The following is a 14,046-nucleotide window of genomic DNA, read 5'->3' on the forward strand; positions in this document are numbered from 1 at the left end:
CGTCCGGTCGTGCAAGGCCTTACCCGGGGAGGCTGCGGAGACCGGGACCCAGAGGCCTGGGGTTTGCGCTCCATCGGTGGCGAGGACCGAGGCTGGCGCGGGGAGGCCATTGGTTTTGGGGGCGGGGAGTTAGGGCACCGGGAGTTACGGCACCGGGCTAAAGCTGGACCACTTTTAATTTTTTAGGAGCTTAGTAAGCTAGTATTTTCATTCCCGGATCACCCTTCCTTGGCATGTTAGTTGTGATGAATAAAGCTCCCTAACTCGTTTAATTAAAAAAAAAAAAAAAAAAGTGATACATGGCATGTGTTTTAGGGGAGAAAAGGAGCGCGATTGGTAGCATAGCAGCATTTTCCTTAAAGTGTTCATTGCGGTCATTCTATAGCGTTTACTGGAAACTCTGTGTAAAGTGGTATAAGCCTTAAGGACGAGGCCTTGTCTTATGGGGATCCTTTGAGGGCCCTTCCCCAAACACTCAGCCAACATGTATTCACGTAGGTTCTGAGAGATGTATGTTAGATGAATGGATAACTGCATACCCAAGCAGTGCATCCATTGGTCAACTAGTGTACATTTGAGAGAAACTAGAAAGGAAGTAGAAGAGACCCTGGCCTTGAATTTACAGTATAATGGGTAAAAGTCTGCAACACTAGGACAGATAAGGAGGAGGCAAAAGCATTGCTTGGACATGAATACCGCAATACAGATGATCATAAAATGCCAAGAAATCTGGGAGAGTGGCTGGAATTGAGGTGGGAAGGGAAAAGGGTGGGAAGGGAAAAGGATAAAGAGATTCTAGGAAGTTTCTTGATGTGATTGATACTTGTCTTGCATTAGTGATGAATGCTTTTATAATTCAGATTTGCTTTCCATATAGTGCAAAATGGTACTTGGGTAACAAATATCTGTCCATGACAGTTACTGACTTCTCTCAAACATCAGTGACTGCTATCATTTTGAAAGGTTTTTTAAAAAGATAATATAGTCAACTTTTGGCTAACTGTAGAAGTGTAATTACTCATGTCAGCTTTATAACAGTTTCAGGATGTTAGTAAACTGAATTCAGTGTCTGTAGGGGAAGATGATCCTGACAGCTAGCTGCGCTTGTGTTTCTGCACATTACAGACTGTGTGGCAAAGGACTGAAGCTTGAGAGATTGTCATCTTCATCCTCTAGATATCTGGCAGGACTTGGCTTGCATCATGCCAGCGATAGTGTTTGTTATTACATAACCTTGGTTTATCTTATTTTTATATACTACAGGAGTAGTCTGGGAATACAGTACTTTCTAATGAAAGGTATTGTCATTCTCTGGGCTGCTTATTGTACATAAGCAAGTATTTTGATATCATCATTATGTGGGCAAGAACCAAGCAGTGAAATGTAGCTTAATGAAATGAAGTAGTGATTGTATACTTTAAAAAGTGAGCCACAGGAGGTGATACCATGATCTTTCTCACTTATGCATTTCAGCATCTTTTAGTTGTTTAAATCAGTTCTGCAGGTTAAGCCCATTTCTTTTTCTCTCTCTCTTTTTTTTTTTTTTGGTGGCTGGCTGGTATGGGGATCTGAACCCTTGACTTTGGTGTTACTACACTGCACTCTAATCATCCAAGCTAGCTGGCCAGCCCTAATGCCATTTCCCGTTCTACTTTCTTCCGTGGAGAAGGCATCCTTGTCTGATATCTCTATTTTCTTCTATACTGCATTGTGTTGTGGGTGCCATAGTAGTCTGCATTTGCTGTATTTTTTTGACATAGTGATGTTCTTTGAATAATTCTTTTTCTGTATATGTACAAGGATTGGATACAAGCATGAGGAAACAGTCATAGTGAAATGGTGAAATGATACTTGAGGGCCGGCCCGTGACTCGGGAGAGTGTGGTGCTGATAACACCAAGGCCACAGGTTCGGATCCCTCCATAGGGATGGCCGGTTAGCTCACTTGGGAGAGTGTGGTGCTGACAACACCAAGTCAAGGGTTAAGATCCCCTTACCGGTTATCTTTAAAAAAAAAAAAGAAAAGAAAGAAAGGAATCATACTTGGATTACTTTGCTTCTACTGATCATTCCTCAAATCATTTGAATTCTTTTGTCTCTTGGATTATATCTCTTCCCTTATACTTGTATATCATTTGAAATGGAGAGCATTACGATTGTTTAATTTTTGGAGGTGGGGATAGGGTGAATTACTGTTAGAGAACATTTGTATTTGATTCTATAGAAAGAGACATCTTTTTTTAACTTTATAATAGAGACATTTATTCTTTTTTTTTTTTTCGCAGTCAAATTTTTAGAAGTTATCAAACCTTTTTGTGCAGTTCTACCAGAAATTCAGAAACCTGAAAGGAAAGTAAGTATAATATTTTAGTAATGTAGAGGATAGCTAAATGATTTATCTTGCTAAACCAGCAAGATTGATTTACTTTCTGCAACCCTCTTCTAGTTGTAATTGGAAATATATTACCTGATCATCCTTGCAGGAGGCACAAAGTGAATAAAACTGGTATAGACCTATTCAAGTCCAGATATGTTATGTCAGACTTTCAAAAATGACTGTTCTTTAAGTTGTGTCATTTCCAAACCAATTGTTTCTTTGGTCTCTATGTTAGTTAAGACATAGTATTCTCTTTTCTATAGTGATCCTTTATAATTCCTGTAGTGTAGGGTGTGTATTGTGGTTGCTGATGATGTGATTTGCCGGACTGTGAATGACCGGGTAGGTTTTGATTAGTGCAACGGTTTTACATAAATAAATTGCGGTTGTGCAAGTATGTACCTTCCATGTCTTGATTCATTCACTGGAAAGAAAAATGACAGGAATGCATTCAGAAGATATTGTGGCTGGATAAAACCGTTCTTGCCTCATTGTGCACTTTTGGAGCTAAGATATTTAAATTCCAAAAATATTGTTAATCCGAAACTGGCCAGTTTCTGGACATTCTTATTCTGTACTTTTCAATTTCTCCTGAAACTAACAGGAATAGGCACATAGAAAGAGACAGGGAAAATTTTTGTTAAACTTACTATTTTATTTAGAAATATATTTTTTATTGATTTGATATTGTAAAGATAGTTGTTCCAGTTACATTTAAGTCATCCCAAGAAACACTAGTGTTTCATAGTCTATGAAATATTCATATATAATATTACAGGCAGCCCTAGTTTGCACAGTACAGTGTTATCTGCGGCGGCGCTCCCGCCCGAGGGTTCGGATCCCACATACAGACCGGTTCCCGCTCACTGGCTGAGCGAGGCGCGGGGGCAGCACCGAGGGTTGCGATCCCGTTGCCGGTCCCCGGTCCGGTACGGGGGCAACACCGAGGGTTGCGATCCCGTTGCCGGTCCTGGTCCGGTACGGGGGCAACACTGAGGGTTGCGATCCGTTGCCGGACACGGAAAAAGACAAAAAAAAAAAAGAGTATTTAGGAGCATGTCATGATGGAGAATGTCGGTTATGCTTTAATGTGGATTTTTGCTTTAAATTTGCTATTGGTTTTGATTGATCATTCTTTATATTGTGTTGTACAGATCCAGTTTAGAGAGAAGGTACTATGGACTGCTATAACTCTCTTCATTTTCTTAGTATGTTGTCAGGTATGTATCCGTAATAGTACATAAATATCTCTACTGAAGGTCTTGATGGGTTAGAATTTGAGAAATTTCTTTTAGTTAAAGTAATAAATATACTGAAACAAATTAAGCATCGTTATTCGTTCTAATCTAAGTTATTTTGATAGTAAAATGGTTATCTTGTTCTGTGTATTTCTTTTGGGTTACTAGTGGGTTTGAACATTTTTTGTTTGGTAGTTTTTAGTAAATGATCTTTACCCATTTTTTTCTTGAGATATTTGTTTTTTTCTTATTGATTTAGGGCAGCTTTTTATAAATGAAAGTAACTTTGACATATGTATTGCAAATATTTTTCTAGTTTGCCTTTTATCATGTTGTGAATAACATGTATTAATTTAAATATCCTCCAAATCCAAAATTTTAGATCCTCAGGGATATACTGTGTTTAAAAGTTAGTATAATTCAGTGATACTTTTAAATGAAATTCTGCAGAGAGATTAGTTTCATAAAATGAGGATAAAATGTGACCTGCATATGTCTCAGGGTTGTTGTGAGGATTAACTAAGATTAATTTAGGCTGGCTGATTAGCCCACTTGGTTAGATGTCATTACCGATAAAGGCCAAGAGTTTGGTTTCCTGTACTGGCCAGCCACCAAAAAACATAAATAAATAAATAAATGAATGAATAAGGGAGATTAATTTAGGTGAAAGTTTTTTGAGGATTTTGAAAAGCTATTGAAACAGGTGTAAAGACCTTATTATTATTATTATTATTATTATTTTATTTTTATTATTATTATTAACTTTCAGCAGATAGTATGTAAGGAACATATAAATTTAAAAAATGTATTAGGAAGTAGTAGAACAGATTCGGTACATAATCCTGAGGAAAGCCAAATTTATTTTCTTTTTGAAGGGTGAAATGATCAGATCATTAAAGTACTTTTACTATTGTACTTGGTTTAACTTTTTTTGGATGATCAGGAAGAGAGAGGATTTAAAGAATGTAGAAAAGTACGAAGAAAAAAAGAACAAACATCCATATTTCTACCATCTACTTTTAACATCCCAGAAATTCCCCTCCTCTTCACTAAAATCAATCAACTATATGGAGGGATACTATATGTACACACAGTAAACTATACCCATTTTTGTAAGTGTACATTTTGAGGAATTTTGACAAGTGTGTACACTCAAGTAACTACTACCTAAGTGGATATAGAACATTTCTGTCACCCCAGAAATTCCCTGTAACCTTTCTGAGTCAACCCCACCTGACACCCAGTCCTAGGCAATCTCTGATCTGCTTTCTGTTACTATAATTTGATTTGTCTTTTCTGGAGTTTTATATAAATGGAATTATACAGTATTACTCTTTAGTGTCTGACTTCATCAGAATCTTTTTAAGATTCATCCATATTGTCGGTATATCAGTAATGCATTCCTGTTTGTTTATGAGTAGTGTTCTGCTGTATGAATATATCACAATCTATTCATCCAGTCACTTGTTCGGCATTTGAGTTGTTTCCACTTTTTGGCTGTTACAAAGCTGCTATGAACATTCGTGTACAAGTCTTTTTGTGGATATATGTTTTCATCTCTCTTGGGTGAATACCTAGGAGTAGAATTAATGTGTGGTAAATATATGTTCAACTTTATAAGAAACTGTCAACCCTTTTCCAAGTGGTTGCCCCATGTTGTCTTCCTACCAGCCATTTATCGGAGTTCCAGTTGCTCTGCATCCGTGTCTGCTCTTGGTGTTGCTGATCATTTTAGTAGTAGCCCTGATGGGTATGGTTTTAATTTGCATTTCCCTTATAAATGATATCGAGCAAGTTTTTCATGTGCTTATTGGGTATTGGTTTATCTTTTATAAAGTGTCTTTTCAAATCTTTTGCCAACTTAAAAATTGATTATTATCCCATTTTTTAATTGTAAGCATTTTTTATATTTTCTGGATTAAAGTCTTTTGTCAGATAGATGTATTGTGAATAATTTCTACCAGTCTGGCTTGCCTTTTCATTTTCTTTTTTTTTGGCGGCTGGCTGGTATGGGGATCTAAACCCTTGATCTTGGGGTCATCAGCACTGCTCTAACCAACTGAGCTAACTGGTCAGCCCACCTTTTCATTTTCTTAACAATGTCTTTTGAAGAATGAAAGTTTTAATTTTGATGAAGTTTAGTTTATCTTTCTTTATCTTTGATTGCTTGTGGTTTTTGTTTTCTAACTAAAACATTTTGCCTATTCTAAGGTCATGAAGATTTTCTCCTATGTTCTAAACATTTTAGTTTTAGCTCGTATGGTTTTTTTGTTTTTTTGAAGCTTGTCCCTTTTAATACACATTTTTTCCCAGACAGAATTGATTCTAAGTGCTTTTTTTGTTTTAAGCTTGTATGGTTTGGTCTGTGATCTATTTTAAGTTAATATTTGCGTATGGCATGAAGTAAGGGTTGAGGTTCATTTCTTTCTTTATGGGTATCCAGCTGTTCTGGCACCATTTTTTGAAAACAAATTCCCTGTTGAATTATCTTGGCATCTTTATTGAAAATCAATTCCATATGTAGGCATGAGTCTATTTCTGTACTCACTATTTTGTTCCATTGATTATGTCCATTGATTATGTCACACTGTTTTGATTACTGTAGCTTCTTAGTAAGTCCTGTAATCAGTTTGTAGAAGTCCTACAACTTCTTTGCTTTTCAAAATCAATTTAGCTGTCTACCTCCTTCATATTTCAATATATATTTAAGAATCAGCTTTTCACTTTCTGCAAGAAAGCCTGCCAGGATTATGGTTTGTATTGTTTTGAATTTATAGGTCATTTTAAGAGAGTTACCATCTTAACAGTATTGAGTCTTCTGATCCAGATGTCAATGAACTTTTTTCTATAAAGGTCTAGATAATAAATATTTTAGGCTTTGCAGCCATAATCCAGTAGTTGACTGGCTAGTGGTGTCTTGCTTATATTTCTTTAATAAATTGAAACCAATTATTATATGTAATATAGTACAAAGTTAGCACCTCTGTAACTGAGAGATTCATAGAAAATAGCTCCTGTTGATGCCCAACTGTTGCACATGATTCTGTAGCTATGGAGTTTACTAAGAGAAATTACTGGAAACCAATTTTAACAACGTTGCTGATTACAGGAAAGGAGGGTTCTCAGCCCATTATTTAGGAGAGGCTGGCTAACTTTTTTTTGTTCAATTTCCCACAAAGCAGCCAACCATGGAGATAATGGTTGTCTCTATTAAGGAAGGTGATTGGACCGATTGACCTCTTTCCCATGTAGGGACTATTTTGATATGGACCATTCTGTAGTGTTAATTGGTTTTTTAAAAATAACTTCTTTACACCTCATCCCTCACCTTAACTGAAGAGTGTCTACATTTACAGGGTGTACGTAAAATATTCATGCTTCATGCTTCACCAGTTTCATTACCCAGCTAATAAATTCAGACATCCAAAGAGGTTTAGATTGGTCACATGGGTTGTTTAAAATTGCTGGCAGTATCTTTTGGAACTTTCAAAAAAATCAGTTTCATATAGAGAAGGTTTCGAACTTGGTAATGTATTTTTCTTTGTGTCTGATCCCCACATGTTTGAGGAGGGGTGAAGATCAAGTGTTATATCCTAAACATGGGTCATATAATAGAAAGCAATTTGAAGTTTAGGTATTTTTTTTTTTCTGATTAAAAATTAATATGTGCTCCTTACAGAAAAGTTGATAAATATTGAAAAAAATAAAGAAAAAGTCAACCGTAATCTCACCTAGAAATAATGACTACCAAAGTTTAAAAAGATATTTACTATGAGTTTTATTTCCTGTACATATTTTGACATTGCTGAACTTTTACTGTATTTATACAATTTTGTAGCTTTGTTTTTATGTCAGGGTTTCTTAACAGTGGCACTGCTGACTTTTAGGCAGGATAATTCTTTGTCATGGGGGCTGTCCTGCGCACTGTGGGATGTTCAGCAGCGTCCCTGTGTCTACCTATGGGATGCCAGTAGCACCCCTCCCCCCGCAGTTATGACAACCAAAAATGTCTCCAGACATTGCCAAATTTGTCTACTTTTTTGTTTTATTTATTTATGTTTTTTGGTGGCTGGTTTGGGGATCTGAACCCTTGTCCTTGGTGTTATAACACCATGCTTTACCTGAGTGAGCTAAACCGGCCAACCTGACATTGCTGAATTTGGTGAGCAAAATCACCCCAGGTTGAGAACTGCTGTTTTATACTAAATATTATAACATTAATCACTTTCTCATGTTATTACAAATTTCATAATCATAATTTTTAGTGGCTGTATGGTATTCCACTCTGTGTATCATCTCCAGTCTTACATCTAGAAATATGGCCTTGGCTGTCATTAGTACCCATAACTTTGCAAAATTATTCTGTGACTAGGCAGATATCATATCCTATAATCTGCTGATGGGAGAAATTTTTAAAAATTGTGTAAAAAATATATAATATAAAATTTGGGCTGGCCAGTTAGCTCAGTTAGAGCACAGCCTTGTAACACCAAGGTCACGGGTTCAGATCCCCATACTGGCCAGCTGCCAAAAAAAAAAAATCATAAAGTTTGCTGTCTTAACTATTTGTAGGTGTACGGGTCAGTAGCATTGGGTGTCTTCGCACTGTTGTACAGCAGCTCTCCATGCTGACAGGAGTGTTTACTAGTGAAATGCACTAAGTAGTGATTTCCATTTTTATTTTTATGAAAGAACTTTACTCTTAAGATATGTTTGTTTTTGTTACAGAACATGAGAAGTAGTTTTTTTGTTTTTTTTTTTGTCTTTTTCGTGACCGGTAAGGGGATCGCAGCCCTTGGTGTGGTGTCGCCCACACCGCGCTCAGCCAGTGAGCGCACCGGCCATTCCTATATAGGATCCAAACCCACGGTGGGAGCATCGCTGCGCTCCCAGCACTGCACTCTCCCGAGTGCGCCACAAGGCCGGGCCCCAAAGGAGTTTTTTTTTTTTAAAGATGACCGGTAAGGGGATCTTAACCCTTGACTTGGTGTTGTCAGCACCATGCTCACCCAGTGAGCTAACCGGCCATCCCTATATGGGATCCGAACCCGTGGCCTTGGTATTATCAGCACCACACTCTCCTGAGTGAGCCACAGGCCAGCCCGAGAAGTAGTTTTTTTAAAAAAAATATTGCAGGGCTGGTTGGTTAGAGCGTGATGTTGATAACACCAAAGTCCAGGGTTTGACGCCTGTTACTAGCCATCTGACAAAAAAAAAAAAAAAAAATAGTATTGCATTAGGTGAATGTGTTAAAAATTAAGTGCAAACTTCAGTTATATAAAACATTTTTATACAATACTTTGTGTAATATTTTAGATACCACTGTTTGGAATCATGTCATCAGATTCTGCTGATCCATTTTACTGGATGAGAGTTATTCTCGCATCCAACAGAGGTATGTAGTTCTTTTCTTTTTGCCTGTGTACTACTACTGACATCAAATAGATGTAAAAACATGGATTAATATCTATTTTTTGGTGTTTGTGGGGTATGAGAAAAGAAACCCATTGCCTGGGAGAAGAGATCATCATGTAAACAATAACACCGTGTGTTTATTCTAATAATGGACATATGGACAGAATATAGAGAAACAACTGAAAATGGAGAGATTAGACTGTCTAGAGAGCATTGGTTCTCAGCCCTTTTATGGGTCATGTTTCCTTTGAGAATCTAATTAAACTTCTGTGTACTCTCCCCCCAAAAATGCGTGTAGACGTATATACATTGATTTTGCCTAAAATATCAGGAGATTCATGGACCCTCTGAAATCTATCTTTGGGTTTTTCATGGGACTAAAAAACTCTGATCTGCAGTGTCAGAGAGGAGATGATGCCCAGAGAGCTTTTGAATAGAGTTTAGTGTGTGGACCACAGGGAGAGGAAAGCCTGAAGCACACAGCACATGCAGCATGCTGTAGTCTGAGAAATTGTGGGTGGGGATGCTGGCCATTGTGGCTAGTCGGCTGGCCGGTACGGAGATCCGAAACCGTGACTTTTAAAAGGCTGTGCTTTAACCAACTGAGCTACCCGGGCGGCGCCTGAGGTTTCTTGCATTTAAGGAATAGTAATTGCCTGTTTTTTGGAAACACTTTAAATAGCTGGTCGGTACTTTTTGTATTTTTTTTTTAATTATGAAAGTAATATTAGTTTTTTATTTAAAAAAATGGATGAACTGGCAAATTTTCTCAGTTGGTTAGAGCGTGGTGCTGTTAACACCAAGGTTCACGGTTTGATCCCTGTACCAGCCAGCAAAAAACTAGAATAAAATTTAAAAATACACTAACATTTATATACAAATTTATATGAAGCTGAAAACGAAAGTCTCACTTCTGATGGGGAGTTCCTGGGAAGTTAATAGATTGGTGAATATCCATCCAGACCTTTTCTTGGCATGTACATTCACATACATAAATCTATATACTTTTTTTAAAAACTAAAAAATAAGGTATACTATATATACTGTTCTTCTACTTGATTTGTTTACTTAACATCTTAAGTGAGCTATTTCACTTAATGACCATATACTATTCCATTATAAGGATATGCAATGGTTTAATTATTCATTCAGCAAATATTTATTGAGTTTTTACTATATGCAAAGCTTTGTGCTAGGCATTAAGAGCAGTGAACAAGACAAGATCTCTCTTGTCATGGAGTTTATATTTTCTGTTTGGGAATCTAGACTCTACATGAAGTATATTGGGTGGGGAAGGAAGTTCTAAGGAGGTAACATTTGAACAGAGACCTGCAGGAAGTGAGAGAGAAGGCCATGTAAAGACACTCGGGGAGGAACATTCTAAGGAATCCTGCAAGTGCAAAGGCCCTGAGGTGAGAGTGTGCTTAGTGTGTTCACAGAACAATGAGGAGCTCAGTGTGGCCAGAAGAAAATTAGGCAGGGGGAAGAATGGTAGGGCATGATGTTGCAGATGTGTCCAAGAGGGAGATCATGAAGGTCTTGGAGACCATAGTATGGAGCGTATTTTAAGTATGATAGGGAACTTTTGCAGACCATTAGGGTCCTCTCTTGTCATACATTTTTTTTTTCTAATATTATTGTAAACAGTGGTACAATGAAGACTGTCACATATTTCTGTTAATTTTTTATTAGAATGAATTTCTAGAATTTTAATTGTTTGGTTACAAGATAGGTACACTTAAATTTTTGACAGATAAAGCTAAGTTACCTTTCAAAAGGGTTTGTATTATTTTATACTCTCAGCAACAATATATGGGAATGACAGTTTCTCTTCCAACAGTGGATATTATTAGTGTTATAGTCTTTGTCAGTTAGACAGGTGAAAATTTGCATCTTTTATTTAATTTGTATTTCTTTATATATTGGAGAGCTTAAACATTATTTTATATTTCTTCTCTGACTGGAATTTTTATTAGTGTGTTTAACTTTCTTTTTTTAATAAGTAATAGAAAATTGCTGACCAGTTTGAACACAAAAGTGGAATTTATTGGAAGGGTACTGGTTATTTTTTGGAATATAAAGAGGAAGTAAACAAGTAAGCCTTGGTGAGAGAAAGACCAGGGCAGCTCCTAGGCCTCAGCAGAAGGGACTTGTGAACCTTTTCCTTGTGATTCAGCTACAACACCACCAGATTCTTTCTTAGCTCAAAATTAAATTATCAGGATTTATGCCAGGCTCGATCAGCTTTGATTAGAGTTTCAGGGTTACCTAGTCAGATTTGGCTGCTGGGGGTCTGCTGCTATTTTGTTGGTATCTTCTTGGGAAAGCATCTTTGGGAGCAGCCACACCATGTATCTGCTATTTCCTTCTTAAAATTGATTTGCTCACTTTTTAATTGATTTGTAAGAGCTTTTTGCATATTAGATACGAATTCTTTGTCATTTGTATTGAAAAATATATATATATATACACACACACATATTAAAACCAGAACATTCATTGTGTGACTAATGATTGACATTCTTAAGATGGATTGGATGCCTCAGCAGCTGCTCTCTCTGGTGTTGTTCCCTCACAGAATCCGTGCCAGAGTCTGTAGTATACAATTTTTAGGTGCCTCATTCAAACAGTCCTGGTGGTATTGTGTCTTTTAGCCTTGGCACTCCACTTATACTTTCTCTGGCACTTGGCAGTGTGGTCACACTTGCTGTAGGTCAGCTTCTGAAGATGGTAGGCCGTACAGCTACAGTGGCAGCGCAGTGTGTGCATCGTATTGCAACGCTTTCCAAATGATGATGTGCCCTTCATCGTCTTGATACTGTGGCTGAGAACAAAGAGCTGGATATTTTTCTTTTACCAGTTATGCTGGTTTTTGCCACACGGAAGTTTCATAGTCATATCTAATCATATTCTCCATCTTTTTCTTTGTGGCTTCTGGGTTTTTGCCCTGTTTAAGAAGGCTTTTTCTTTTCCAGGATTATAAGCATACTCACCCATATTTCCTTCTAGTACTTTTGTCATTTGCCCTTTATGTTTAAATTTTCTGTACACCTGGGACTTATTTATTTATTTGCTTTTTAAATTATTTTTAATTAAAAGAGACAGAGAAGGCCACTATATAATGATAAAGGGATCCATCCAGCAAGAAGACATAAAAATCATAAATATATATGCACCCAACATCAGAGCATCTAGATATATAAAGCAAACACTGTTAGACCTAAGGAATGAGATAGACCCAAACACAATAATAGTGGGGAACATGAATACCCCTCTCTCAGCATTGGACAGATCATCTAGGCCACAAATCAACAGAGAAACACAGGATTTAAGCCACATGTTAGAACAAATGGACTTGGCAGATATTTAAAGAAAATTTCATCCAACAACCACAGAATATACATTCTTCTTATCAGCACATGGAACATTCTCCAGTATAGACCATATGTTAGGTCACAAATCAAACCTCAGCAAATTTTTTAAAATATTGAAGTTACTTCAAGTATCTCAGACCACAGAAGATTAAAACTAGAAATCAATAACAAGTGAAACTCTGGAAACTATAAAAACACATGGAAATTACACAACATGTTCCTGAACAACATATGGGTCCAAGAATAAATTAAACAGGAAATTTAAAAAATTTCTTGAAACTGATGAAAATAAAGATACATCATACCAAAGCCTGTGGGATGTTGCAAAAGTAATCTTAGAGGGAAGTTCATCTCAATAAACACTTACATCAAAAGAATGGAAAGACTTCAAATAAACTCCCTAAAGCTGCACCACAAAGAACTATAAAACCAAGAACAATCCAGTCCCAAAATTAATAGATGGGAAGAAATGATTAAGATCAGAGCAGAACTAAATTCAATAAAAACTCCCCAAAAGGTACAAAAGATCAGTGAAACAAAAAGTTGTTTTTTTGAGAATATAAAAAAAGTAGATAAACTGTTAGCTAGGCTAACTAAAAAAAGAAGAGAGAAGACCCAAATAACAAAAATTAGAAATGAAAAAGGAAGAATTAAAACCAGTACCACAGAAATACAAAGAATCATTAGAGACTATTATCAACAACAATACGCCAACAGATTTGAAAACCTGGAGGAAATGAATAGATTTCTGGATACATGAAAACTACCAAGACTTAACCCAGAAGAAATAGAAAACCTGAACAGACCAATAATAAACAGTGAGATAGAAGCAGTAATCAGCAATCTCCCAACAAAGAAAGGCGCAGGACCAGGTGGATTAATTGATGAATTCTGCCAAACCTTTAAAGAGGAATTAATACCAATTCTCTTCAAATTATTCCAAATATTGAAACAGAGGCCATTCTCCCAAATTCATTCTATGATGCCAGCATCACTCTTATACCAAAACCAGAGAAAGATGAAAAAAACAAACAAACAAACAAAAAACAGGTAGTATCTCTGATGAACATAGACACAAAAATCCTCAATGAAATATTAGCAGATAGAATACAGCAACACATTAAAAAAATTATATACCACAGTCAAGTAGGATTCATCCCAGGGATACAAGGATGGTTCAACATACACAAGTCAATAATTGTGATACACCACATCAGCAAAATCAAGGACAAAAACCATATGATTATCTCAATAGATGCAGAAAAACATTTGACAAAATTCAACATCCCTTCATGAGAAAGACTCTCAGAAAATTAGGTATACAAGGAAAATATCTCAACACAATAAAAGCCATATATGACAAACCCACTGCCAATATCATTCTGAATGGGGAAAAGCTTTCAGCTTAAAAAATGGAAATAAGACAAGGATGCCCACTCTCACCACTCCTATATGACATAGTATTGGAAGTACTAGCGAGAGCAATCAGGCAAGAGAAAAAAATAAAGGGCATCCAGATTGGAAAAGATGACGTCAAACTGTCCCTGTTTGCAGATGATATGATCCTATATACAGAAAAGCTTAGAGACTCTACAAAAAAACTCTTAGAGTTGATAAACAATTTCAGTAAAGTTGCAGGATAC

General features: G+C 36.6%; 1 protein-coding gene across 1 annotated transcript in view; it reads left to right on the forward strand.

Annotated features, from left to right (window-relative positions):
* Positions 1-2,283: 2,283 nt before the first annotated feature.
* Positions 2,284-14,046, forward strand: part of SEC61A2 (Sec61 alpha 2 subunit (S. cerevisiae)) — a 33,860-nt gene continuing 22,097 nt past the window's right edge. Inside the window, exons 1-3 of the mRNA XM_008573036.1 lie at positions 2,284-2,352; positions 3,531-3,596; positions 8,931-9,009. Of these exons, the coding sequence (XP_008571258.1) occupies positions 8,949-9,009 (61 nt within the window). The 5' untranslated portion in view covers positions 2,284-2,352; positions 3,531-3,596; positions 8,931-8,948. The remainder of the gene's footprint in view (positions 2,353-3,530; positions 3,597-8,930; positions 9,010-14,046) is intronic.

This window comes from Galeopterus variegatus, unplaced genomic scaffold (genome assembly GCF_000696425.1).
Source record: "Galeopterus variegatus unplaced genomic scaffold, G_variegatus-3.0.2 Scaffold867, whole genome shotgun sequence".
NCBI classification, from domain to species: Eukaryota; Metazoa; Chordata; class Mammalia; order Dermoptera; family Cynocephalidae; genus Galeopterus; species Galeopterus variegatus.